The sequence below is a fragment of the Meles meles genome, chromosome X (genome assembly GCF_922984935.1).
Source record: "Meles meles chromosome X, mMelMel3.1 paternal haplotype, whole genome shotgun sequence".
NCBI classification, from domain to species: domain Eukaryota; kingdom Metazoa; phylum Chordata; class Mammalia; order Carnivora; family Mustelidae; genus Meles; species Meles meles.
The window spans coordinates 85300875-85328275 of record NC_060087.1 but is presented as its reverse complement, the minus strand read 5'-3'; the positions used below and the strand labels follow the sequence as shown (position 1 = coordinate 85328275).

The 27401-nt window shown below is 36.7% G+C and overlaps 2 protein-coding genes across 3 annotated transcripts in view; both read right to left on the bottom strand.

The window, feature by feature from the left end:
- LOC123934513 overlaps positions 1 to 26134 on the bottom strand; it is a 43610-nt gene extending 17476 nt beyond the window's left edge. The window contains exons 1-2 of one of the 2 annotated variants that reach the window (XM_045994662.1): positions 26068 to 26134; positions 21427 to 21496 (exon numbers count right to left, since the gene is read on the bottom strand). In XM_045994662.1, coding sequence (XP_045850618.1) covers positions 21427 to 21429 — 3 coding nt within the window. In that variant the 5' untranslated portion in view covers positions 21430 to 21496; positions 26068 to 26134. Of the gene's footprint in view, positions 1 to 1809; positions 1849 to 21426; positions 21497 to 26067 lie in introns of those variants that run through there. The other variant, XM_045994661.1, reaches the window with a different exon arrangement.
- TCEAL7 (transcription elongation factor A like 7) lies at positions 24825 to 26851 on the bottom strand. Its single transcript, XM_045994663.1, has 3 exons — positions 26790 to 26851; positions 26068 to 26134; positions 24825 to 25715 (listed from the first exon to the last, which is right to left on the bottom strand). Exon 3 carries the CDS (start codon positions 25699 to 25701, stop codon positions 25399 to 25401), a length of 303 nt encoding a protein of 100 aa, XP_045850619.1. The 5' UTR covers positions 25702 to 25715; positions 26068 to 26134; positions 26790 to 26851; the 3' UTR covers positions 24825 to 25398.
- Between the last annotated feature and the right edge of the window lie 550 nt (positions 26852 to 27401).

Genomic DNA, 27401 nt, shown 5'->3' with positions numbered 1-27401 from the left:
ATGGTTACCACAGGGAAGGTGGGCAGGAGGACGGGTGAAATAGGTGATGAGGATTAAAGAGTACACTTATCATTATGAACAGTGAGTAATGTATAGAATTGTTGATTCACTATATTGTACACCTGAAACTAATGTAACACTGTATGTTAACTATATTGGAATTAAAACTTAATTTAAAAAGGTATATTATGCAAATTGTGTCTACCAAAAAGCTATTGTTGCTTTTTAAATATCAACCAAAATAGAATTTAAGGCAATGGGGATTTACAAAGAAGGATATTTAATAAAGAAAAAAAGACCAATCCACCAGGATTGTATTATGATACCTAATTTATATGCACCTAAAGACATAAAGCAAAAATAAAAACCAAAATAAAAGGATGAGTAGGAAAATCCACAATCATAGTGAGAAAGAATAACAGAAGTTTCTTGGTAACTAATTGTACAGTCAGAAAAATATCAGTAAGGATATAAAAATTTACCCATGATAGCCTCAGGATACTTGGTAAGAGTCCAGGCATTGGAACAAAATCCACACACTGCCTCTTACTAGCTGTGTGACCTTCACTATTTTTTATATCATAATCTCCCTTCCTAAACTAATGAGAACTATAGACTCTCTCCTTAGCATATACATACACCTTGAATAAATGGATTCATCCATCCCTACGCACATATGTGCATTTAATTTTGAACACAAGTTTAAGGGGATCCACAAGTTGCCTTTATTAAGGCTTTGTAGTCCAGTTTAATCAGTAGGAACCTAGATAGGAGGGTCAGATAGAAAACAAATAGTAAGACGAAAGACATACGCACAGATCAATAATGAGACTGAATATAAACAAACTAAACACTTCAAATCACACTTGATAGAAGTAATAAATCAAATGCTGCTTAAAGAGACACAACAAAAATTTAAGGACACAGAAAGATTGAAAGTCAAAGTAATCCATAAGCCAAGAAACATTACTAGAGATAGAGAGATATATTTTATGATGATAAAATTGTCAATCTTATAGGAAGGTACTAAAATTGTAAGTCTGTATCCTTGTACTAACATTGTTTCAAAATATACAATACAAAAAATATCAGACATAAAAGGAAAATTAGAGAAATCTAAAGTTATGGTGGAACATGTAAATATACCTCTCTAAATAATTGATAGGATAATTAGAAAAAAAATCAGCAGAAGTATTAAAGATTTAAGCAATAAGACTAACAAAGTTGACCTAATTTACATATATAGAGCAATACAAACTACAATTGGAGAGTATACATTTTTTTCAAATGCAAACAGGACACTTGCTAAAATCAACCTTTTACTCAGTCTTTTAACCAAGTAGTGACAAATTTTAAAATATTAATATAATTCAGAATATGTTCTCGGATAACAAATAAACCTAATAATGACAAATGGATAACAACAACAAAATTCTCAAAGTGTTTGGAAATTAAGCAATACATTTCTCAGTAATTCATGAGTAAAAGCAGAAATTACAGTCAAATTTAGCATTACCTTTAATTGAATGATAATAAAAACACAACAAATGGAAACCCATGGGAAGCAGCTATCTGTGCTTAATAAAAAATTCTATAGCTTTAAATGCATATATTAGAAAATAAGAAAGACTGAAAAATATCAATAATCTTAAATTTGCCTGAAAGTAAGTTTTTTGGGGAAAACAAATCCACACAATTCTTAAAACAAGAAATAATTAAGAATAGAAATTAATAAAAAGAAATGAAACAAAAAAAGAAACACAAACGTTAATTGCATGTAAATACTAATAGAATAAAAAATTGGGGCACCTGGGTGGCTCAGTGGGTTAAAGCCTCTGCCTTCGGCTCAGGTCATGATCTCAGGGTCCTGGGATCGAGTCCCACATCGGGCTCTCTGCTCAGCAGGGAGCCTGCTTTCTCCTCTCTCTGTCTGCTGCTCTGCCTGCTTATGATCTCTGTCAAATAAATAAATAAAATCTTTAAAAAAAATTGTCCAAGAAAAAAAGAGAAGACACAATAGAAATCCCAAGGATAAAAGAAAGAAGAACAGCACATATTCTACAGATTTTAAAAATACAATAAAAGAATAATAAGAACAATGTCATTCTAGTAAATTTAAAATTTAGATTAAATCCATGAATTTATAAAAAACACAACTTACCAAAATGGAAAAAAAGAAGAAATAGAAAATCTAACCAGTTCTATATCTATTGAGTGAAACTGCATGGCAATTTAAAAATTGACATAACTTTTGTGGTGACAACAGGAAGAGCTATGAAGACCCACTCAACAATTAAACAAGTAGATCAGATGAAAACTATTAAAAAACTCAACCATTTAATGTCTTTAGGAAATATCCTAAGGGAAAATAGCACATGAAGAAACATTCATTAAAGGAAAATCTAACAAAACTTGGTAAAAACAATAAGGGTTCCTGGCATTTGAACCAAGACCTGCTGCCTCCTTCCTCTTCACCTCCAGCTCAGCTTAACAGAAACTATACTCTGGAGGCACAGCCAAAATTAAAGAGCTTCTTTTCCCCTCAGTTCTCAATCAAGGTTTATGTCTCACTGGGAGGGCAGGTCACCAGCATTTCTTATCTCCTCCAAATTAGAGTTGAAGAAGCTAAATTCTTAGTGAATGTGACCAAGAACTCATGGATTCCTTTCTTAACCAGTCACTACCCAAAAGACAAATGCTTTACCCAACAAGGCAGACCGAGAATAAAGGGGTCCTAAATGCCCTCATCATGGATTCCTCTTAGAGCAAAGATTTCATACCAGGAGAAGCAATCAAATAAATAAATAAATAAACAAATAAAACCAGAGGCTACAGCCCTGCCAAAAGTAGCAGCTCACAGTTTTTTCCCAGGGAGAGAAGTAGCTCATAAAAATAGAGCTTCTCAGCTCTCCCCAAAAGAGAGGACTCAATTTGAAACACAGTCTGGGGAAGATAAAGCTTAAACTTACACTAGAAAACATTAGCTTTCCTTAAATAAAAGCAACAAGTTAAACTATAGGCCAGCTAGTACACCAGAGAAAATTAGGGGGAGAGTTAATAAATAAGAGTCTACTGAGGGTCAGAATAAACTTGAAAGACTGGCCTCAAAAACTATACCTGATTGAATTTAATTGGATCAGACTTTTAAGCATTTTATCCCCCAGGGCTTTGTTGAAAACAGACCAATCAGCCTACAATTAGGGAAGCCTAACAGACCAAGTGTAATACCAAATGAAGCAAACAGCTTAATACAGAGATCAGAGAAAGAGGCAGTCAAAAAGTGTGTTGGCAGAAATAACTGTAATTCCGGGATGCCTGTATATGTGCCTGTTTGCACCATCTGAGGAGTGATACCCAAAATGTTCACACGGGGGGGGGGGGGGGAACAGCTTCACTAACATAACCTAGTCAAGTCACAATACAAGCAAGCAAAGAACAACCAAAACAAAGAGTGCAGAAGATGGGGGGTGGGGATGTTATTTTGTATTCAAAGATGTTAAAATATACTACCTAACCTGTGCAGATTTCAACAAAAGTTACAAAATATTCTGTCAAGAAAAATTGCATTGTACAGAGTAAAATATGATAGGAAGATTTATTCCTTGAGATTGAACTTAATTCCAGCTACTATAACAGGGGCAGCAGGGGATTTTTTATAATCAATACACAAGGAGAAAAAGTCATTGGATTAAAATTACTAATAGGAACTTGATTAGATATCAAGGGTGAAGGAAGAGGAACTTAACTGACTTTCAAGGGTAGGATTCTTACTAAACTAGCTTACCAGGATTCTTGCTAAAATGAGGATGAAACTAATCTTGACAAAACTAAAACTAATCTTGACAGTCCAAAGACAGGGCCTAATCAAGAAGAAGGCTTGGGATGCCTGAGTGCCTCAGTTCATTAAGCATCTGCCTCTGACTGAGGTCGTGATCTCAGAGTCTTGGAGTTGAGCTTCATGTTAGGCTCCCTGCTCAGCGAGGGGCCTGCTTCTCTCTCCCTCTACCCCATCCCCCTCCCTGGCTTGTGCTCCTGAGTTCTTTCTCTCTCTCTCTTTCTCAAATAAATAAAGTCTTATAAAGAAAGAAAAAAGTCCTTGCAAAGAAAGTCAGTACAAAGAAAGAAGAATATGAGACCCATATACAGGAAAAAGGAGGCAACACAAACTATGCTGTGAGAAGTACCAGATGTCAGACTGAACATACAAAGATTTTTAAGTAGCCATTATAAATATCCTCAAAGAACTAACAAACAATGCTTAAAGAAATAATGGAAGATATGAAGACAATGTTTTATCAAATAGAGAATATCAACAAAGATTTTTAAAAATAAGAAAAACAGAATGGAAACCCTGGATTAGATGAGTATAATAATGAAAATGAAAAATTCACTAAAGGTGCTCAACAGATTTCAAGTAGAAGAAGAAAATATAAGTGAAGTTGAATGACATTGTGTAATCTGAAGAACAAGGATAAAACAGAATAGAGAAAAATGATCAGATACTCAAAAGATGTAAGACACACCAACATATGTGCAATGGGAGTACCTGAAAAAGAGGAAAAAGAAAAAGTGTAGAAGAAAATATTCAAAGAAATAATGGCTGTGGGTGCCTGACTGGCTCAGTCAGTAGAGCATACAACTCTTGATATTAGAGTTTTGAGTTCAAGCCCCAAGTTGGGCATAATACTTACTTAAAAAAAAAGAGTGGCTGAAAACTTCCCAATTTGCTAAAACAAAAAACAAACACAAAATCTGGAAAAAGAAGAGCAAATTCAACTGAAAGCAACCTGAAGGAAGAGTATTATAAGGATTACAGAAGAAATTCATGACATACAGAAGAGAAAATATAGAGAAAATTAACAATACCAGAAATTGGTTCTTTGAGGAATGAAATTGACAAACCTTGGGTAGACTGAAAAAAGAGAAAAGACAAATTACTACGACCAAAAATAAAAGAGGGGACAATACTATCAACTTTACTGTTATAAACTGGGTTATAAGGGAATATTATGAACAACTAAATGCAACAAAGTCAATAACTTAGATTAAATGGACACATCCATATAAAAGACAGAAACTACTGAAAGTGACTCAAGATGAAATAAAAATAATGACCCAAACTACTAAACTTGGTGAAAAACATTAAATCTACACAGCAAAGAATCTCAACAACTCCAAGAAGGATAGACCAAAAAAGATCTACGCCAAGACATAAAATTGAACTGTTGAAAGAAAAAGAGTCTGGAAGGCAATAAGAAGAGTGACTTATCACAAGTTAAGGATACTCAATAAGATTATCATCTAATTTCTCACTAGAAATCATGGAGATCAGAAGGCAGTGCAATCACATATTTAAAGTACTTAAATGGGGCACCTGGGTGTCTCAGTGGGTTAAGCCTATGCCTTCCACTCAGGTCATGATCTCAGGGTCCTCGGATGGAGCCCTGCATTGGGCTCCCTGCTCAGCTGGGATCCTGCTTCCCCCTCCCACTCTGCCTGCCTCTCTGCCTACTTGTGACCTCTCTCTCTGTGTCAAATAAATAAAATCTTAGAAAAGAAATAAAGTAGAAAAAAGAAATAAAGAAATGAAAAACAAATTATATATATTTATATATATATATTTTACTTTTGTATTATTTTATTTTTTCAGTGTTCCAAAATTCATTGTTTATTCACCCCACCCAGTGCTCCATGCAATATGTGCCCTCCTGAATACCCACCACCAGGTTCACCCAAACCCCCACCCCCTTCCCCTCCAAAACCCTCAGTTTGTTTCTCAGAGTCTACAGTCTCTCATGGTTTGTCTCCGCTTCTGATTTCCCCCAACTCACGTCTCCTCTCCATCCCCAATGTCCTCCGTGTTATTACTTATGCTCCACAAGTAAGTGAACCATGAGTTCTATATCTGGTACAACTGTCCTTTTAAAATAAGGGAGAAATTAAGACATTCTCAGAAAAGCAAAAGCTAAGTGAGTTTGTTACCAAGAAAACTGCCCCACAGAAACGCTAAAAGGTGTTCAAATGAAAGGACCTTAGTCATATAAGAAATAAAGATCTCTGGTAAAGGTAAATGTATGGGCAAATATAAAAGCCAGTATTACTGCACTTTTAATTTGTAACTCAATTTTTAATGCTTGCTTGACATAAAAATATGCATAAAAATAATTATAAGTTTATGTTATTAGATACACATGGGTAAAGACGTAATTTGTGACAAAAACACAAAAGAGATAGACAAAAGAATACCAAAGGAAACTGAACACAGGGACACATATATTTGTACATGAATATTCATTTCAATCTTATTCACGATAGATAAAAGGTGGAAAATCCAAGTTCTCATCAACAGATAAATGTAGAAACAAAATGTAGTATATACATCCAATAGAATAATATTCATTTATAAAAATGAATGAAGTTCTGAAACATGCTACAATATGGATGAATCTTCAAAAAATTACATTAAATGCAGTCACCCAGACACAAAAGGACAATATAAGTGATTCCACTTATATAAGATATCTAAAATAGACAAATTAATAGAAACAGATGGTAGATTTGGAGGTTACCAAAACTGGCAGAGAGAAAAATGCAGAGTTATTGCTTACTGGATACAGTTGCTGCTTGGGCTCCTGAAATAGTTTTAGAAATAGATAGGAGTGATGGTTGCATAACTTTGTGAATGAGATTAATGTCATTGTTTTGTATACTTAAAAATTATTTAAATGGAAAATTTTATGTTATATATATTTTACTAAAATAAAAAAAACTAACGAATTGACATGATCTGAAAATCTTTTGTGACTATGTTGCTTCCCCCAGTATTCAATCTCTTGATTGAAGCTTTGTTTGTATTCTCTTTTTTTTTAAGATTTTATTTATTTATTTGACAGATAGAGATCACAAGTAGGCAGAGACACAGACAGAGAGAGAGGGGAAGCAGGCTCCCTGCTGAGCAGAGAGCCAGATGCGGGGCTCAATCCCAGGACCCTGGGATCATGACCTGAGCACAAGGCAGAGGCTTTAACCCACTAAGCCACCCAGGCACCCCTGTATTCTCTTTTGATCATTAGCTCACTCTTAGTCATTTTACTTAATTTGTACTTAGAGAGGGGCTACAATTCCTCTTAGGGCTATTGGCTATTAGCACATCTTCTCTGACAAATCTTCTTTTTATTTTCTTTGCATCAAAGATGTGTGTGTGTGTGTGTGTGTGTGTGTGTGCGTGCGTGTGTGTGTGTGTGTGTGTTATAAGCATGAGTATTGTATTTTTGTAGTGGTGTCATTCTAGTCAAAGAACATTATGCAGATATTTGTAGTGATTTAAAAAAAACAAGTTTTACTATGATTCTGGATCTTCAGCCAGCCCCTCTTTGGGCTGCTACTTCTAAAATGGTAAAGGCATATCTTGTTTTATTGTGCTTTGCTTTATTGAGCTTTGCAGATATTGTATTCTTTACAAATTAAATGTATGTGGCAACCTTGCATTGAGCAGGTCTATTGCCTTCATTTTTCAACAGTATTTCCTCATTTTGTGTCACATTTTGATAACGTTTGTAATATTTCAAACTTTTTCATTATTATATTTGTTACGGTGATCTGCAATTAGTAATCTTTGCTGTTATTATTTAATTGTTTGGGACACCACAAACCGTACCCATGTAAGACAACAAACTTAACTGATAAATGTATGTGTGTCCTGACTACTCCATCAACCAGTCGTTCCCCATCTCTCTCCCTCTCCTCAGGACTTTATGCCCTGAGACATGACAATATTGAAATTAGGTCAATTAATATCCCTACAATGACCTTACATGTTCAAGTAAAAAGAAGAGTTGTACGTCTCTCATTTTTAAATCAAGAGCAAGATATGATTAAGCTTAGTAAGGAAGGCATGTCAAAAGTCAAGATAGGCTGACAGCTAGGCCTCTTGCACCAAACAATTAGCCAAGTTGTAAATGCAAAGGAAAACCTCTTGAAGAAAATTAAAAGTGCTACTCCAGTGAGCATGTGAATAAGAAAGTGAAACAGCCTTACTGTTAATATGAAGAAAGTTTTAGGGGTCTGGAAAGAAGATCAAATCAGCAACAACATTCCCTTAAGACAAAGCCTAATCCAGAAAAAAGCTCTAAGTCTCTTCACTTCCCTAAATGCTGGGAGAGGTGAAGAAACTGCAGAAGAAAAGTTTGAAGCTAGCAGAGATTGGTTTATTAGGTTTAAGGAAAGAAGCTGTTTGCATAACATAAAAGTACAAGGTTAAGCAGCAAGTGTTGATGTAAAAGCTGCAGCAAGTTATCCAGAAGATCTAGATAAGGTAATTCATGAAGCTGGCTACACTAAACAACAGATTTTCAATGTAGACAAAATAGCCTTCCTTTGGAAGAAGATGCCATCTAAGACTTTCATAGCTAGAGACAAGTCAGTGCCTGGCTTCAAAGCTTCAGAAGAAAGGCTGACTCTCTTGGTAGCGTTATTGCAGCTGGTGACTAACTTGAAGCCAAAACTTAAGTACCATTCTGCAAATATTAGGGCCCTTAAGAATTATGCTAAATCTACTCTGCCAGTGCTCTATCGATGGAACAACAAAGCCTGAGAGCCAGCACAACTGTTTACAACATGGTTTACAAAATGTTTGAAGCTCACAGTTGAGACCTACTGCTAAGAAAAAAAGATTCCTTTCAAAATATTACTGCCCATTGACAAATGAACCTAAAAGCTCTGATGGAAGGTGCCTGGGTGGCTCAGTTGGTTAAGCCTCTGCCTTCAGCTCAGGTCATGATCTCAGGGTCCTGGAATTGAGCCCCGCATCGAACTCCCTGCTCAGCAGGGAGCTTGCTTCTCCCTCCCTCTGCCTGGTGCTCTGCCTGCTTGTAGCCCCCTGCCTTTGTCAAATAAATAAATAATAAAGAAAATCTTTTTTAAAAAGTTCTGATGGAGATGTATAATGAGATTCATGTTTTCATGCCAGTTAACACATCATCCATACTGCAACCCATGGATAAATGGGTAATTTCCATGTTCAAGACTTATGATTTAAGAAATACATTTCATGATGTTGTAGCTGCCATAGTGATTCTTCTGATGAATCTGGGCAAATTAAATTGAATCCTGTAAAGGATTCACCATTCTAGATACCATAAAGAACATTCATGATTCATGGGAAGAGGTCAAAATATCAACACTGACAGGAGTTTAGAAGTTTATTTCAACCCTCATGGATGATTTTGAGGGGTTTAAGGCTTCATTCAGTAGAGGAATAGAACTAGAATTAGAAGTAAAGACTGAATGAAACTGAATTTCTGCAATCTCATGATAAAAATTTAATGGGTGAAGAGTTGCTTCGTATAGATGAGCAAAGAAAGTGATTTCTTGGGATGGAATCTACTCTTGGTGAAGACACTGTGAAGATTGTTGAAATGAAAAGATTTAGAATATTACATAATCTTACTTGATGAATCAGCAGCAGGGTTTGAGAGGATGGACTCCAATTTTGAGAGAAGTTCTACTGTGGGTAAAATGCTATTGCATGCGACAGAGAAATTGTTCATAAGAGAAAAAGTCAATGTGACAAGCTTCTCATTGCTGTCTATTTTAAGAAATTACCACAACCACTCCAAATTTCAGCAACCATCATCCTGATCAGTCAGCAGCCACCAACACTGAAGCAAAATCCCTTACTAGCAAAGAAAAATTATGAATCACTGAAAGCAAAGATGATGGTTAGTACTTTTTGGCAATGAAATATTTTTAATTAGGCATGTACATATTTTTAGACATAATGCAACTGCACACTTGATGGACTATAGTAGAGCAGAAACATAAATATTTATCTTCACTGGGAAAACAAAAAATTCATGTGACTCTCTTTATTGCAGTATTTGCTTTGGAGATATTGCAATATCTCCAAGGTATGTTTATATACGAAACATGGACAGGATACAGGTAAGACATACGCTTACTTATTTCTAGTACGTTATTTTGCCCCACTCCTGTGTAAGCTCCCTGCCTGGTGAGCCGGGCTAGACCTTTGAAAAAAACACTCTGTAATAAAGCATATACTGTTTAGAATGCTGACAAAGCAATTTTTGTTGGCTAGACAATCAATGAATAGCAGCTTTCTGGATGTGTTCGCATGCCCAATAAATGTCTATTGCTCACAATAGCTATCATTTTTAAAAAGAATGAAAGTTTTCCAGGTGATATATGTATGTAGACCATGAGGTATATATTACAGATAATATTTCCATTTTACAGGTAAGTCTACCATGGTTCAAGGAGGTCATACAGCATACTTAAGTTCACTGAGCTAAATGAAGAATCACATCTAGAATTTATATCCAGGTTTGTCTGACTATATAGCATGTGATCCTAGGCATAATTTCCATTGTCTCTATTTAGAATATATAAAACTTCCATCTGGATCTCCCACAGACATCTCAAACTCAATTTGTCCAAGTATGATCTTGCTATCTTTCTCTTGCCCTTATGACTTTCCCTCACACCATTCCTTCTCCTTTTTTCATGAACCCTATTTCAGTAATTGGTGTCAACATATCACCAACTTTGATGCCTTCTCTCTCATCCCATACAATCAATCAACAAGTCCTGGAGACTGACTTATTATTTGGGTATGATCCCCTTTGTGTATATATATTTTTTAAAACAGTCTTTAAAAAACATTTTTAAAGCAACTTGAAATTCACAGTCTTCCAAAGTGGCTATACCATTTCACATTCCCACCATCAATGAATGAGTGAGTGTTCTCGTTGCTCCACAACCTTGGCAGCATTTGATATTGTCAGTGTTCTAGATTTTTGTCATTTTAATAGATCCATAGTGGTATCTTGTTGTTGTTTTAATTTGCATTTCCGTGATTACATATGGTGTGGAGAATACTTCCATATGTTTACTTCCCATCTATATATCTTTTTGGTGAGGTATCTATTATGTTCTTTGGCCCGTGTTTTAATTGGGTTGCTTGCTTTCTTACTGTTGAATTTTATGAGTGCTTTGTGTATTTTGGATAACAGTCCTTTATCAGATGTGTTTTCTGCAAATATTTTCTCCCAATATGTGGCTTATCTTCCCATTCTATTGACATTGCCTTTGACAAAGCAGAAGTTTTTCACTTTAATCAAGTCCAACTTATCAATTATTTCTTTCATGGATTATATTTTGGAGTTGTATCTAAAAAGTTATCATCTGGGGGGCCTGGCTGGCTCAGTTGATAGAACATGTGGCTCTTGATCACAGGGCTGTAAATTCAAGCCCCACATTAGGTGTAGAGATTACTTAAAAATAGAATCTTTAAAAAATAAAATAAAAATAAGAAGTTATTATATCCAAGGTCATATAGATTTTCCTGTGTTGATTTCTTTGCACTTAGTTCTATGATCCATTTTTTATTTAATTTTTGTGACGTGCATAAGGTCTATGTCTAGGTTCATTCTTTTACATGTAGATGTCCAGTTGTTCCAGGACCATTTGTTGAAGTGCATTTCTTTGCTCCAGTGCACTGCCTTTGTTCCTTTGTCAAAGATCACTTGACTACATTTTGTGGGTCTATTTCTGGGCTCTTTATTCTGTTCTATTGATCTATCCATCTATTCTTTTGTCAATACCACACTGTCTTGCTTACTATAGCTTTATGATAAGTCTTGTAGTTGGATAGTAGTGTCAACAGTCCTAAAACTTCATTCTTCTTTAACATTGTGTTGGCTTTTCTGGGTCTTTTGCCTCTCCATGTAGACATTAAAGTGACTTTATTGACACCCACAAAATAAATTGCTGGGATACTTATTGGGATCTAACCTTTAAATATGTCTCTAAACCTAGTTTCCCTCACATATGGCTTCACAGGGAAATTCTACCAAACATTTAAATAGTTAATATCTATTCTTCTCAAAACTTTTCAAAAAATGGAAGAGGGAGGAAAGCTTCCAAATTCATTCTATGAGGCCAACATGACCATGGTACCAACACAAGATAAAAACACCACCAAAAAAGAAACTGCAACCCAATATCTCTGATAAACATAGATGCAAATATCCTCAATAAAAAACACAATCTACCAATACATTAAAAAAATCATTTACCACTATCAAGTGGGATTTATTCCTGGGATATAATGGTGGGTCAATATTTGAAAATCAATCAACATGATACATCATATCAATAAGAGAAATTATAAAAACCATACAATCATTTCAACAATAGATGTAGAAAAAGCATTTTCAAGTACAACATCCATTTATGATAAAAAGCATTTGACAGTAGGTTTAGAGAGAACATACCTCAACATAATAAATGTCATAAGTGAAAAACCCACAGTGAACATCATACTCAATGGGGAAAAGCTGAGAGCTTTTCCTTTATGGTCAGGAACAAGACAAGGATGTCCACTCTCACCACTTTCATTCAACATAATTGTGGAAGTCCTAGCCACAGCAGTCAGACAAGGAAAAGAAATAAAGGCATACAAATTGATAAAGAAAAAATAAAACTTTCATGATTTGCAGATGACATGTAACTATATATTGAAAACCCTAAAAATGCCACCAAAAAACTACTAGAACTGATAAATGAATTCAGTAAGGTTTCAGGATACAAAATCAATGTATAAAAATCCATTTCATTTCTATACACTAATAATGAAGCAGCAGAAAGAGAAATTAAGAAAACAATCCCATTTACAATTGCACCAAAAATAATAAAATCTCAGGAATATAAAATTAACCAAGGAGGTGAAAGACCTATACTCTGAAATCTATAAAACATTAATGAAAGAAATTAAAGATGGCAAAAATTTTCCACTACACAGTGGAAAAATATTCCACTACACCATGGAATATTATTTAGCCATTAAAAAGAATGAAATCTTGGCATTTGCAACAATATGGACATTCCATGTTCATGAATTGGAAGAACAAATATTATAAAAATGTCCAAAGTAACCTATAGATTTAAAGCAATTCCTATCAAAATCCCAAAAGCATTTTTCACAGAACTAGAACAAATAATCCTAAAATTTGTATAGAACTACAGATCTCAAATAGCCAAAGCAATCTTGAAAATGAAGAACAAAACTAGAGGTATCACAATCCCAGATTTCAATTTATACTACAAAGCTGAAGTAATCAAAACATGGTATGGTACAGGAACAAAAATACACTCATAGATCAAAGGAACAGAATAGAGAGCCCAGAAATAAACCCATGATTATATGGTCTATTAATCTTCAACAAAGGAGGAAAGAATATGCATGGCGAAAAGACAGTCTCTTCAACAAATGGTGGTGGGAAAAGTGGACAGCTACATTCAAAAGAATAAAACTGGACCACTGTCTTACACCATACACAAAAATAAACTCAAAATAGATTAAAGACCTAAATGTGAATCTCAAAACCATAGAAATCTGAGAAGAGAGCATAAGCAATAATTTCTCTGACATTGTCCATGACAACAATTTTCTAGATATTATCTCCTGTGGCAAGAAAAATAAAAGCAAAAGTAAACTATTGGGACTACATGAAAATGAAAACCTTCTGCACAACAAAGGAAACAATTAACAAAACTAAAAGACAGCCTACTGAATGGGAGAAGATATTTGCAAATGACATATCTGATAAAGGCTTAGTATTGAAAATACACAGAGAATTGATACAACTCAACACCACAAAAACAAATCCAATTTAAAAATGGGTAGAAGACAAAAACAGATATTACTCCAAAGAAGACATACAGATGATAGACACATGAAGAGATGCTCAGCATCTCTTATTATCGGAGAAATGCAAATCAAAGCCACAATGAGATAGCATCTCACAGCCGTCTGAATGGCTAAAATCAACAACACAAGAAACAGCAACTGTTGGCAAGGATGTGGAGAACCTTCTTGCACTGTTGGTGGAGATGCAAACTGTTAGAGCCACTGTGGAAAACATTATGGAGATTCCTGAAACTTTACAAATAAAATTACCATATGATCCAGTAATTCCACTATTGTGTGTTTACCCAAAGAAAATGGAAACACCAGTTTGAAAAGATACATCCGCCCCTATGTTTATAGCAGCATTATTTACAATAGCCAAATTATGGAAGCAGAGTCCATCAATAGATAAATGGATAAGGAAGATGTGGCGCACCCCCCCCAAACATGCATACGCACGTGCACACACAGTGGAATATTACTCAGCCATTAAAACGAATGAGATCTTGCCATTTGCAACAACATGGATGGGGCTAGAAAGTATAATTCTAAGTGAAATAAGTCAGAGAAAGACAAACACCATATTACCTCCCTTATATGCAGAATTTAAGAAACAAAACAAACAAGGGCAAAAGAGACAAACCAAAAAACAGGCCCTTAAGTACAGAAAACAAACTGATGGTTACCAAAGGAGAGGTGGGTGGTGGGTGGATGAAACAGGTGAAGGGGATTAAGAGTACACTTATTGTGATGAGCACTGAGTAATGTATAGTATTGTTGAATCACTGTATTGCACATCTGAAACTAATAGAACACTTTATGTTGTGATGAGCACCAGGTGATGTATGGAACTGTTAAATTACTATATTATACACCTGAAACTAATATGACACTGTATGTTAACTAACTGGAATTAAAATAAAAATTTAGGGATGCCTAGATGGCTCAGCCGGTTAAGCTGCTGCCTTCAGCTCCGGTCATGAAACCAGAGTCCTGGGATGGAGTCCTGCATCGGGTTCCTTGCTCAGTGGGGAGCCCACTTCTCTCTCTGCCTCTGCCTGCCACTTTGCCTGCTTGTGCTCTCTCTCTCTCTCTGACATAAGTAAAGAAATAAAAAATAATACAGCAATGCATGTTAAGTATACTGGAATTAAAATTTTTTTAAAGGAAAAAATTAAAAATTAAACAATAAACAAAAAGATAAACAATAAATAAGACTAGTTTTCCTCTCCAACTCTTCTACCACTATACATTTAAGCCACTACCATGCTTCGTGTTTAAATGAATGATACCAGCATATGTTTAAATGCCAAAGTCAGAAACCTGGATATTATCCTTCACTTTTGTTCCCTTACTTCCCTCAATCTCCTCAATAACCAGTTCCTGAGAACACAACATTTTAATTATCTTCCACCTCTGTCCAATTTTGTTTTCCAATCCTACTGTCTGTTATTGCCCTGGTTAAGGTTCAGGACCCCTCCCCCCCTGCCAGTCACTTCTCTCCTGGAAGACTGTGAAAAATTACCTGCTGGCCTCACTATATCATGTGTTGTTACCATCTAATGGATTAATTTTTTCAAAATATGAAATCTTATAAAAATCACTGCTACTCAGTATTTTCTTTCTTTCTCCCATGGTCCCATGAGACATGTACTGTTAGAAAAAAATTTTTTTCGGGGGATGATGTAGTGAAGAAGAAACTACCACCTTCGCCAGGATAAAAAGGAACATTGAGTTATTTACATATGAGCTTTTAGCAGCTTGCAGCCTTGTTACCATGGAATGCTGAGAGAATAAGCAAGAAGTACATCTTTTGGTTATTTAGAAGATAGGAATCCAAGATCTTATGTAGGATAATTACTGTAAAAAATGTCAGTTGTGCATAAATTCATAATTTAAATCACAAAGAATGTATTTTGGAGCTTAAAAATGTTGTTCAATTGTCTGTATTTCTTTGGTGTTAGTTGTGATCTCTCCTCTTTCATTCATGATTTTATTTATTTGGGTCCTTTCTCTTTTCTTTTTGATGAGTCTGGCCAGGGGTTTATCAATCTTATTGATTCTTTCAAAGAACCAGCTCCTAGTTTCATTGATTTTTTCTATTGTTTTTTTTTTGGTTTCTATTTCATTGATTTCTGCTCTGATCTTTATGATTTCTCTTCTCCTGCTGGTTTACGGTTTCTTTCTTGTTCTTTCTCCAGCTCCTTTACGTGTAGGGTTAGGTTGTGTACTTGAGACCTTTCTTGTTTCTTGAGAAAGGCTTGTACCGCTATATATTTTCCTCTCACGACTGCCTTTGCTGTGTCCCACAGATTTTGAACTGTTTTCATTATCATTTGTTTCCATGAATTTTTTCAATTCTTCTTTAATTTCCTGGTTGACCCATTCATTCTTTAGAAGGATGCTGTTTAGTCTCCATGTATTTGGGTTCTTTCCAGCTTTCCTCTTGTGATTGAGTTCTAGCTTCAGAGCATTGTGTTCTGAAAATATGCAGGGAATGATCCCAATCTTTTGATACCGGTTGAGACCTGATTTGTGACCCAGGATGTGATCTATTCTAGAGAAGGTTCCATGTGCACTAGAGAAGAATGTGTATTCTGTTGCTTTGGGATGAAATGTTCTGAATATATCTGTGATGTCCATCTGGTCCAGTGTGTCATTTAAGGCCTTTATTTCCTTGTTGATCTTTTGCTTGGATGATCTGTCCATTTCAGTGAGGGGAGTGTTCAAGTCCCCTACTATTATTGTATTATTATTGATGTGTTTCTTTGATTTTGTTATTAATTGGTTGATATAGTTGGCTGCTCCCACGTTAGGGGCATAGATATTTAAAATTGTTAGATCTTCTTGTTGGACAGACCCTTTGAGTAGGATATAGTGTCCTTCCTCATCTCTTATGATAGTCTTTGGCTTAAAATCTAATTGATCTGATATAAGGATTGCCACCCCAGCTTTCTTCTGATGCCCATTAGCATGGTAAATTTTTTTCCACCCGCTCACTTTAAATCTGGAGGTGTCTTCGCGTCTAAAATGAGTTTCTTGTAGGCAACATACTGATGGGTTTTGTTTTTTTATCCATTCTGATACCCTGTGTCTTTTGATTGGGGCATTTAGCCCATTAACATTCAGGGTAACTATTGAGAGATATGAATTTAGTGCCATTATGAGTCTGTAAGGTGACTGTTACTGTATATTGTCTCTGTACCTTTCTGATCTACTACTTTGAGGCTCTCTCTTTGCTTAGAGGACCCCTTTCAAGATTTCCTGTAGAGCTGGTTTGGTGTTTGCAAATTCTTTCAGTTTTTGTTTGTCCTGGAAGCTTTTTATCTCTCCTTCTATTTTCAATGATAGCCTAGCTGGATAGAGTATTCTTGGCTGCATGTTTTTCTCATTTAGTGCTCTGAATATATCATGCCAGCTCTTCCTGGCCTGCCAGGTCTCTGTGGATAAGTCTGCTGCCAATCTAATATTTTTACCATTGTATGTTACAGACTTCTTTTCTCGGGCTGCTTTCAGGATTTTCTCTTTGTCACTAAGACTTATAAATTTTACTATTAGGTGACGGGGTGTGGACCTATTCTTGTTGACTTTGAGGGGGGTTCTCTGCATCTCCTGGATTTTGATGCTTGTTCCCTTTGCCATATTAGGGAAATTCTCTCCAATAATTCTCTCCAATAGACCTTCTGCTCCCCTCTCTGTTTTCTTCTTCTTCTGGAATCCCAATTATTCTAATGTTGTTTCGTCTTATGGTGTAACTTATCTCTCGAATTCTCCCCTCATGGTCCAGTAGCTGTTTGTCCCTCTTTTGTTCGGCTTCTTTATTCTCTGTCATTTGGTCTTCTATATCACTAATTCTTTCTTCTGCCTCATTTATCCTAGCAGTGAGCAACCTCTTCGACCTCAGCCGTAGCAACATCTTCCTAGGAACAACGGCAAAGGCAAGGGAAGCAAGGGCAAAAATGAACTATTGGGATTTCATCAAGATCAAAAGCTTTTGCACAGCAAAGGAAACAGTTAACAAAACCAAAAGACAACTGACAGAATGGGAGAAGATATTTGCAAACGACATATCAGATAAAGGGCTAGTATCCAAAATCTATAAGGAACTTAGCAAACTCAACACCCAAAGAACAAACAATCCAATCAAGAAATGGGCAGAGGACATGAACAGACATTTCTGCAAAGAAGACATCCAGATGGCCAACAGACACATGAAAAAGTGCTCCACGTCACTCGGCATCAGGGAAATACAAATCAAAACCACAATGAGATATCACCTCACACCAGTCAGAATGGCTAAAATTAACAAGTCAGGAAATGACAGATGCTGGCGAAGATGTGGAGAAAGGGGAACCCTCCTCCACTGTTAGTGGGAATGCAAGCTGGTGCAACCACTCTGGAAAACAGCATGGAGGTTCCTCAAAATGTTGAAAATAGAACTACCCTATGACCCAGCAATTGCACTACTGGGTATTTACCCTAAAGATACAAACATAGTGATCCGAAGGGGCACGTGTACCCAAATGTTTATAGCAGCAATGTCTACAATAACCAGACTATGGAAAGAACCTAGATGTCCATCAACAGATGAATGGATAAAGAAGATGTGGTATATATACACAATGGAATACTATGCAGCCATCAAAAGAAATGAAATCATGCCATTTGCGACGACGTGGATGGAACTAGAGCGTATCATGCTTAGTGAAATAAGTCAATCGGAGAAAGACAACTATCATATGATCTCCCTGATATGCGGACATGGAGAAGCAACATGGGAGGGTAGGGGGATAGGAGAAGAGTAAATGAAACAAGATGGGATTGGGAGGGAGACAAACCATAAATGACTCTTAATCTCACAAAACAAACTGGGGGTTGCTGGGGGGAGGTGCGATTGGGAGAGGGGGAGCGGGCTATGGACATTGGGGAGGGGAGGCGAACCATAAGAGACTATGTACTCTGAAAAACAACCTGAGGGTTTTGAAGGGTCAGGGGTGGGAGGTTGGGGCAACCTGAGGGTTTTGAAGGGTCAGGGGTGGGAGGTTGGGGGAACAGGTGGTGGGTAATGGGGAGGGCACGTTTTGCATGGAGCACTGGGTGTTGTGCAAAAAGAATGAATACTGTTACACTGAAAAAATAAATAAAATGAAAAAAAAATCAATTGACGATAGATGTATGGGTTTATTTCTAGACTCTCAGTTCAATTCCATTGATCTACATGTCTATTCTTATGCCAGAAGTACACAGTTTTACTATAAATTTGTAGGCTTTTAAAATAAGAAAGTATGAGTCTTCTTACTTTCAGCATTTTTGTTTATTTGTGATTTCTTGCAATTCCATATTAATTTTACTCTCAGCTTTTCTATTTCTCAAAAATAGACTTTTCTTATTTTGATAGGAATTGCATTCGATCCTTTGATTGCTTTGGGAATTATTGTCATCTTAACAAATATTGAGTCTTCCAATCCATGAACATGGAACATCTCTCCATTTATTTAGGTCTTATTTAATTACTTTCAGCAATTCTATAATTTCCAGTGTACAAATCTTGAGATACCTTAAATTTATTCTTAAGTATTGTATTCTGTTTTGTGCTTTTGTACATAGAGTTGTTTCTTAATTTCATTTTTTTTAATATTTTATTTATTTGACAGAGAGAAATCACAACTAGGCAGAGAGGCAGGCAGAGAGAGAGAGGAGGAAGCAGCAGGACTCAATCCCAGGACCTGAGATCATGACCTGAGCCAAAGGCAGAGGCTTTAACCCACTGAGCCACCCAGGTGCCCCCTTAATTTCATTTTTTGATTGCGCATTCCTAGTGTATAGAAATACAACCAATTTGGAAGAGCTGATTTTGTATCTGGCAATTTGCCAAGTTCATTTATTAGTCCTAGTAGATTTCTTGCATATTCTTTAGCATTTTCTATATACAGGATAATGCCATTGGCAAATAAAAATAATTTTGCTTCTTTCCTTCCAATTTGGATTCAATTTTTTTTTCTTGCTTAATTTCTCTGGCTAGAACTTTCAGAACAAAACTGATGGAAACAAACATCCTTGTCTTATTTGTGTTCTCACATGGAAAGCTTTCAATTGTTCACTATAGAGTGTGATCTAGCATTGAGTTTTTCATAAATGCCCTTTATTATGTTGAAACAATATGCTTATATTCCTAGTTTGTTGAGTGTTTTTATTATGAAAGTGTATTGGAGTTTGTCAAATGCTTTTTTCCCTCTGTCAGTTGAGATGATAATGTGTTTTTCCTTTTCCTATATTAATATAATATTTTGACATTGATTTTCATATGTTGAATAACCCTTGAATTTTGTGGGTAAACCCCAATTCATCAAGATGTAAAATCCTTCTGCTGGCTTAGTTTGCTAGTATTTTGTTGAGGATTTTTTTAAGATTTTATTTATTTGTTTGACAGAGAGATAGTGAGAGAGGGAACACAAGCAGGGGAGAGGGAGAAGCAAGGTTCCCGCTGAGCAGGGAGCCAGGATCATGACCAGAGCCAGGGCCCTAGGATCATGACCTAAGCTGAAGGCAGACGCTTAACAACTGAGCCACCCAGGCACCCCTCGTTGAGGACTTTTGCAATCAATATTTATCAGGACTTTGGAGGTGATGGATAAGTTTATGGTATGCTTTGTGGTAAATAAACAAACCAACAAAAATATGTACATACCACATGATCCAGCACTTTCACTACTTAATATTACCATGGAGATATATGCACACAGGTGCATAGGAAAGCATAGATAAATGTTTATTATGACATTGCTCGTAAGAACCAAAGTATTGGAAATAGCTTAAGTCATCAAAATGGAAATGTCGTTGAGTAAAAACAACAGGGCAATAGATGTAATATTACAATATTTAGTTAAAATGCAAAACAGAAATATATAAATTTCTAGATGGATATCCATCAAACTGGTGTGTTTAATTGTGGGAAGGGGATTGAAATTGGAGGTGTGGGTAAAGCAGTATATTAAGATGAAATAAGCTATCTCAGTGGATTTTAAGCAGTTTATTACTCATTCACGTCATAGTTCAATGAGAGTTATTTGTTCTCCTGCATGGCTCTGCTCTATTGATTATTCAGGTATCTAGCCTGCATTCATCTCACAGTCATGTGTTCCAGATGGTACACATGGTTTCCAAGGTTACTGAAAGGAGATGGAAAGATTACCCAGCATTGTTTTAGAAGTGTCTTATATTACGTTTGTTGGTCCCAACATATGTGCAAGGGAAGTTGGAAAATCTAAGAGATCACGTACTTTTTGATCAAGCAATCTTACTTTTCAGAATCTATTCTGTAAAAATATAATCACCCGTAATTTGAATATATGTGCAAACATATTAATTGCAGACAGCATTGTTTTTAGTGGGCAAAGTATAGAAATACATGTTGAGTGATGGGGAATAATTTTAATAACATACAGTACATTCATACTATAGAAAATAGATTCATTTGTATTTGTATTTGTGGATCTCTGGAAAGTCCTATAGGACTTCCATGCTGAGAAGAAGAGACACAATATAAGTAACTCAAAGTCATATAAAGAAATAAAGGACAACAGTGAAGGTAGCTACATAGGTAAATATAAAAGCAAGTAGTTTTTCATATTTGGTTTATAACTCTTTTTTTCCTATATGACTTAAAAGACAAATGCATAAAACAATAATTATAGAGCTCTGTTAATATGCACACTCACCATTCATCCTGTTTCAGCTGAGTTGTGCAGGAGTCTCCTTTAATGGTTTATGATTCCTAATTAAGGGTTCCTGAAAGTCACAATGTAATATTATAATATGTAATTAAAATGAAAAACGAAATACATAAATTTCTAGATGGATATCCATCAAACTGAGAAGTGTTATAGGGAGGAGATTGAAATTAGAGGTATGGTTAAAGCAGTATGAACCAGGTAATTAATTATTTATGACAATATTATTTGTGACAATAGCAACATAAAGATACATGATGTCTTTTCTTAAAGATTTTATTTATTTGAGAGAGAGAGAGAGAAAGAGAGCAGGAGCTGGGAGGGAGGGACAGAGGGAGAAGCAGACTCCCTGCTGAACAGGAAACCCAACATGGGGCTTGATTCCAGGACCTTGAGATCATGACCTGAGCCATAGGGAGATGCTTAACCGACTGAGCCACGCAGGCACCCCAAGATGCATTATGTCTTTACTTAACAATATTCCTATATTGATGCTTCAATATAAGAATCTCATTATTTTTAACTATTGTGTAGTTTTCTTGGCATAGATAGACAACTTTTTATTTGACCTTTCCCTTTTGATGACCTAGGCTATTTCTAATATATTGGCACTTACAAATAATGACACAGTAAACATCCATCTATGCTTTCCTGTGCATATGTGTACATATGTCTCTATGGTAATACAAAGCAGTGGAAGTGCTGGGTCATATGGTATATACAAATTTTTCTGGTTTGTTTATCTTTTTTTTTCCATCTGTAAAGTCTATTGGGGTTATAGAGATATTTTCCCATTATTTGTCACGGTATTGAAAATATTTCTTCACAGGCTGTGTCTTGTCTTTGGACATTTTATATTTTTTTCTTTATAATTTCTGGGATTTTTTTTAATGCTTAAGAAGATGTTGACATCACAAGAGTATACATGTTTTTAGTTAATTTTCATTGCAATATTTTATTCTTGTTCTTCACATTTACTTTCTTTCTCTCTTTTTAAAAGATTTTGTTTCTAAGTAATCTCTACACCCATTGTGGGGCTCAAACTTACAACCCCAAGCTCACAGTCATATGTTCCACCAGCTGAGCCAGCCAGGGGCTCCTTGTTCTTCATTTTCATCTTCAGTCCACCTGGGGCGTATTTTTGTGTATGTGGTGAATAGGAATCTATGTTCATTTCCTTCTGATTGGATAGCACATATACTTGATTCTTAGGTTTAAAAAAATCCTTACAAATATGTGAAATCCTTAAATAAAAAATGTTTATAGCTAAACATTTGCTCACTACTCTGATTATTTCCTTAGGACACATTCCAAACCGTAGAATTATTGGGTCACGATAAATGCAATATATACAGCATTTGGTACTTACTGTGAATAGAAGCAAAAAAAAAAATGGATGTAGCAATTTACTCTCTCAACAAGTATGAGAATGCCTACATCCTCAACAAAACTGAGTATTGTAAGCAAACATTTGTCTGTTTGATAGGCAATTTTTAAATTTTATTTTCCATTTGATTTTTCGTCTCCTACTGAGGCTGAATAATGTTTATTGTTCACATAGACTTACTTGTTAGATACACAATTTTTAGGCTATGATAACCACCATTTTGACTTTTAGGAGCCCTAAATTATGAATTGTAAACCATTTGACTCTTTGATTATAAGGAGACTTCTGCACTGCTTAGCTGAAACAGGGTCTATGATGAGAGTATACGAAGTAGTAATGGAGACCATGATATCATAGGAGACCCCAAATGGAGGGCCAGGGCAAAATGCAGAGATTCTGATTCAGAGTAAGAGTTTCAGTGTGTATGGTGACATATGTCCAAATTTTGCATTTTTAGCAAGAACTCCAGATGATTATAATGTAAAGAGCTATTTGAGAAATCAGTTATACAATGTTACAATAATTTTATAGACTGAATATGAGAAATAATCCCTTTCCTGTTGGTTCCTACTTGAAAATGCAAATTATAGTTTGCAGTGAAATAGATTATTGCCATTTTATGCAAACAGAAGTAAAACTGGGCCAAGAACACTAGATTCTAAGTAAAAATTCATTACACATCCACTATATATAAGTCACTAATCAAAAGATGTATAATGAAATACATGATATGGTATTTACTTTGAGATGCAAAATGCAAGAAGTCCAATTAGGAAATAATGTTTAAATATATATATACATATACGTATATGTATATATCTATATATATATACTATCTATATATACGTATATGTATACATATATATATAGATATATACACACACATATATGTATGTGTATAATATATATAAGTATAGCTGTGTGTATATATGTTTTTGTAAGACTAAACATATATATTTTTTATATATACACATATGCACTAAATATATATACAGTACATATTGTACATATATACACTAAAAGTACACATACATTTATAGACATATATATGTTTATATATATGTTATATATATTATATATATATTGGTCTTACAAAATTTTTGCATGTTTCAGGAAAGAAAGTAATAGAAAGATGGGGCTAGCTTTCTTAGATCTATTTTCTGCATTGTTTTGTGCAATTTATACCTGTCCCCTGGGAGTCTTCTGACCCAGCAGGGCAGGCCTGCAAGGAGCCTTCAGGGAGAGATCATCTCACAAGAGAAGGAAGACAAAACCTTAGTCTTTAGACCTAAGGCAACTCTAACTACATCTTTTTCTTTTTTTTTATTCGAACTTGTATCTTGGCCCAACTCCAAAAGCGGCCTCATCATGTCCAACCCCTAATACAGAGGAGGGGTCCTGGGATTGAAAACAGAAGAGGCTGTCTTGCTAGGAACCCTGCAAGGCATCGTGACCCAAGCAGTCTCACCTGTGTGAAGGGTCACCATGAAGCAGAGAGGCTTCAGAATACAGAGTGAGGGGTTCAGCCCACTAGGGACCCCAGGAAAGCGAGTGAGTTTTGGCACCTGGGGGGAACCCCAGTGCACCAGGAACAGTGAGGGCCAGCAGAGAACAATGGTCCCAGCAGAAGAGGCAGCAGGTACCCAGCAGCGGAGAACCCAAAGGGGCAGAACCCATGGGAAGAGGAGGGCAGGGCTCAACAGATACTGGCATGAAGCCCCCACTGCCTTGCCTACTAATGGACTTGTTCCTGAGCACAGGTGAGTCATGTCAGGGCCCGCCCTCAAATAACTGATGCTCTGCAGTAGGTTGGGGTTCTATATGCACAGGTGGGAACAAGAGTCCACCAAGTGCAGCTCAGAGTCACCTCATTTCTTCCTCACAGCAGTCTTGTGAGCCAAATGTTTTCCCCGTGAAAAAGACTGAGTCTTAAGCAAGTATATCTGTAATAATTGCCAGTTTTATTCCTCTGGCTAAGAGATCCAGAGGTAATTTGAAGTTTACATTTCTTTCTTATAGTTCTGTTGTCAGAAGTTTATTAAGTGTTTTACTGCCCTTCAAAGGTGATTGACAAGTTTTTTGTGTCTGTTTATTTTAGTTTTTTGTGACACAATACACACACATACACACATATATATTCATTTTGTGGAAAATGAGAAGATGCCAATAGCCAAAAAAGAAATAAAATACAAATCACACAGAGGTTCACTGTTAACCTTTTGGTGTATAATAATTCATACTTTTTCTTTTGCATTTTGTCATATATAAATGTACACATAATGTGTGTATATGTGTATATATACACATATACACACACTGTTTTGCAACTTATTATTTTCGCTTTACAAAATAAATAAGCATCTTCCCATGCAAATGAATAAAGCATCCTCATTAAATGAGTGAGATTGGATCAAAAGATGAGACATTGGTAACAGGAGTCATATGCAAATCAAAGGAACACTGGAGGATAGGAGTAAAATGGTAGCAATATCTAGCAAGAAAATGCAGACAAAAAAGAAGCCAATGGTGGTAATATTAATAACAGAAAATAGTTGAATTCAGGGAGAAATGCATTAAATGGGATAGGGACCATCCCGGGAATGCCTACGGTTAGAATGCAGAGCCCTAAATTTCTTTCTCAGACCCCTTATCTCTTCCAAACACCTTTCCATCTCATCTCCCTCCCTCGTCATTTCTTCATCTTTAAAGTGCCTATAGTCTACGTCCTCTTTAAATTCCTCGAGAGACTGAAGCAGCCTTTGCCTAAAATTCCCTTCTGTTTGCTGGCGTTCAAATTCTCCATAGGGGCGTTCTTCCTCTCTCTTTGGCACGCTGCACTTGGGCTTTCCTTCATTTTCTTTGCAGGGTTTTTGCATGATGTTGTTTCCAGCTTAAGCCCGGGGAGAAAATGTAGAGCGAATTTCTTCGTTTCTTCTGATTCAGGTTTGTCAGTTTCTCTTTGAAGCAAGATACCTAACCTCCCACCCCCTGCCACATAGGTCCAGCCCTCTGAAGATCGAGATGCCGTCCCTTCCTCCCTCACCCCCACAACCCCGCCTCCGATCTCCTCGCTCTGCAACCCACCATTTCCCCAGCAGACAAGGCTAATGGCCTCTATGACGGGCCCGGGAGAAAGGGAGCAGACCAGTAATTGAGCTGTGAGGCCGCAAATTTTACCCAGCTCTCGCCCTTCCCAACTTCCACCCTCAGAGACCCGGGCTGAGTGCCTCCCTCGCACTGACCTGTGAGAATTCAAGATAGTTTCTCTTTTTCTTGCCTCGAGGTGTCTGTGAACACAGACCCTTGGACCTGCAGACAGAAAGGAAGGGAGCGGGGAGGAGGGAGCTCTCTGTGGATCCACCAGTCCGAGAGACAAGACACTCATTATCTTGAGTCCGGGATCCTCACAACCGTCGTTGTCCAAAATTTCCTACCTCCTGGTTCCTCCTCTTATCCTTATCCCTTCCTCCTGGATCCCTGCCTCCACCCCCCACCCCTCACCCTTTTGGCCTAGCCATTGAGAGAGCTGCTGTCCCCTCGCCCCCCACCCCCCCCCCACCCACCTCAGGACTCACAGGCAGCCACTGAATGAGAGGAAATATTTTCAAATTATGTCTGAATTTCTGCCTCCACCCCAGGATTCTAGCTGTTCCCCACACAACAGCCCACACCTCATTTCCTCAACGGAATTGGAGAAAGAGAAGAATAAACGGAAAGCTTGCCAATCCGAGAGAAGCCGATTATTTCTAAACTATCACTCAATCTGTAGGTGTCTCTCAGGAGACTTCCACCTACTCCCCACCATCCTTTCAAAAAACAAAAACAAAACAAAACAAAAACAAAAAAAAGACAATCATCTCCCAACGAGTTTGCGGGGATTTGGGGAAAGTGAGCCTGGACCTATTACTGTCGCTAGATTCAGCCACTACCATCCCAGGCGTCCCAGCGGTTTCCTCAAACCAACCTTCTGAGATTTAATGAATTTAAGTCCTCTTTCTGTTGGCCACAAGCACGAACGCCTACAGGACAGTAAGGAGCTGGTACCCAGAGGAGAAAGAAGCCGGGGAATATAAGGACTTCTCGGCAGCTCCTGGTCACGTGAGGATTATGTCATCCTCCAACTCTGGCCCCCACTCTCCCCTCCCACCAGCTGTGCTGCAGAAGTGCAACAACTTACCAATCTCCCACCTCCCCACCACACCAGGCCCTGTCACTCATTTTCATCACTGCTAATTCCGGAGGTCAAAAGTGACCCCTTCTCCCTGTGGCTGGAATTTGCTTTCTCTGATTACCAGAGAAGGGCTGCATCTTCCAGTAGTCATGTTAACCACTGTTACTTTAGTGGTTGTGTTGAGAGGATTGCACATCCTCTTCTAAGCTACAACAGAAAAGGTAGCAGTTTTCCCTCCACTGATACCCCCCTACTCACCAATAGCCACCAGTTGCCTTGCTGTGCATTTCTTGAAATCAAATTGGAGGGGGTGGAGTAAATTAGGAAAGGAAGTAATGATTGAGATTGTGGTTTTTCACTTTTGTTCTGATAATTTCCCACTCTTCCATTTTTCCATCAATTTAT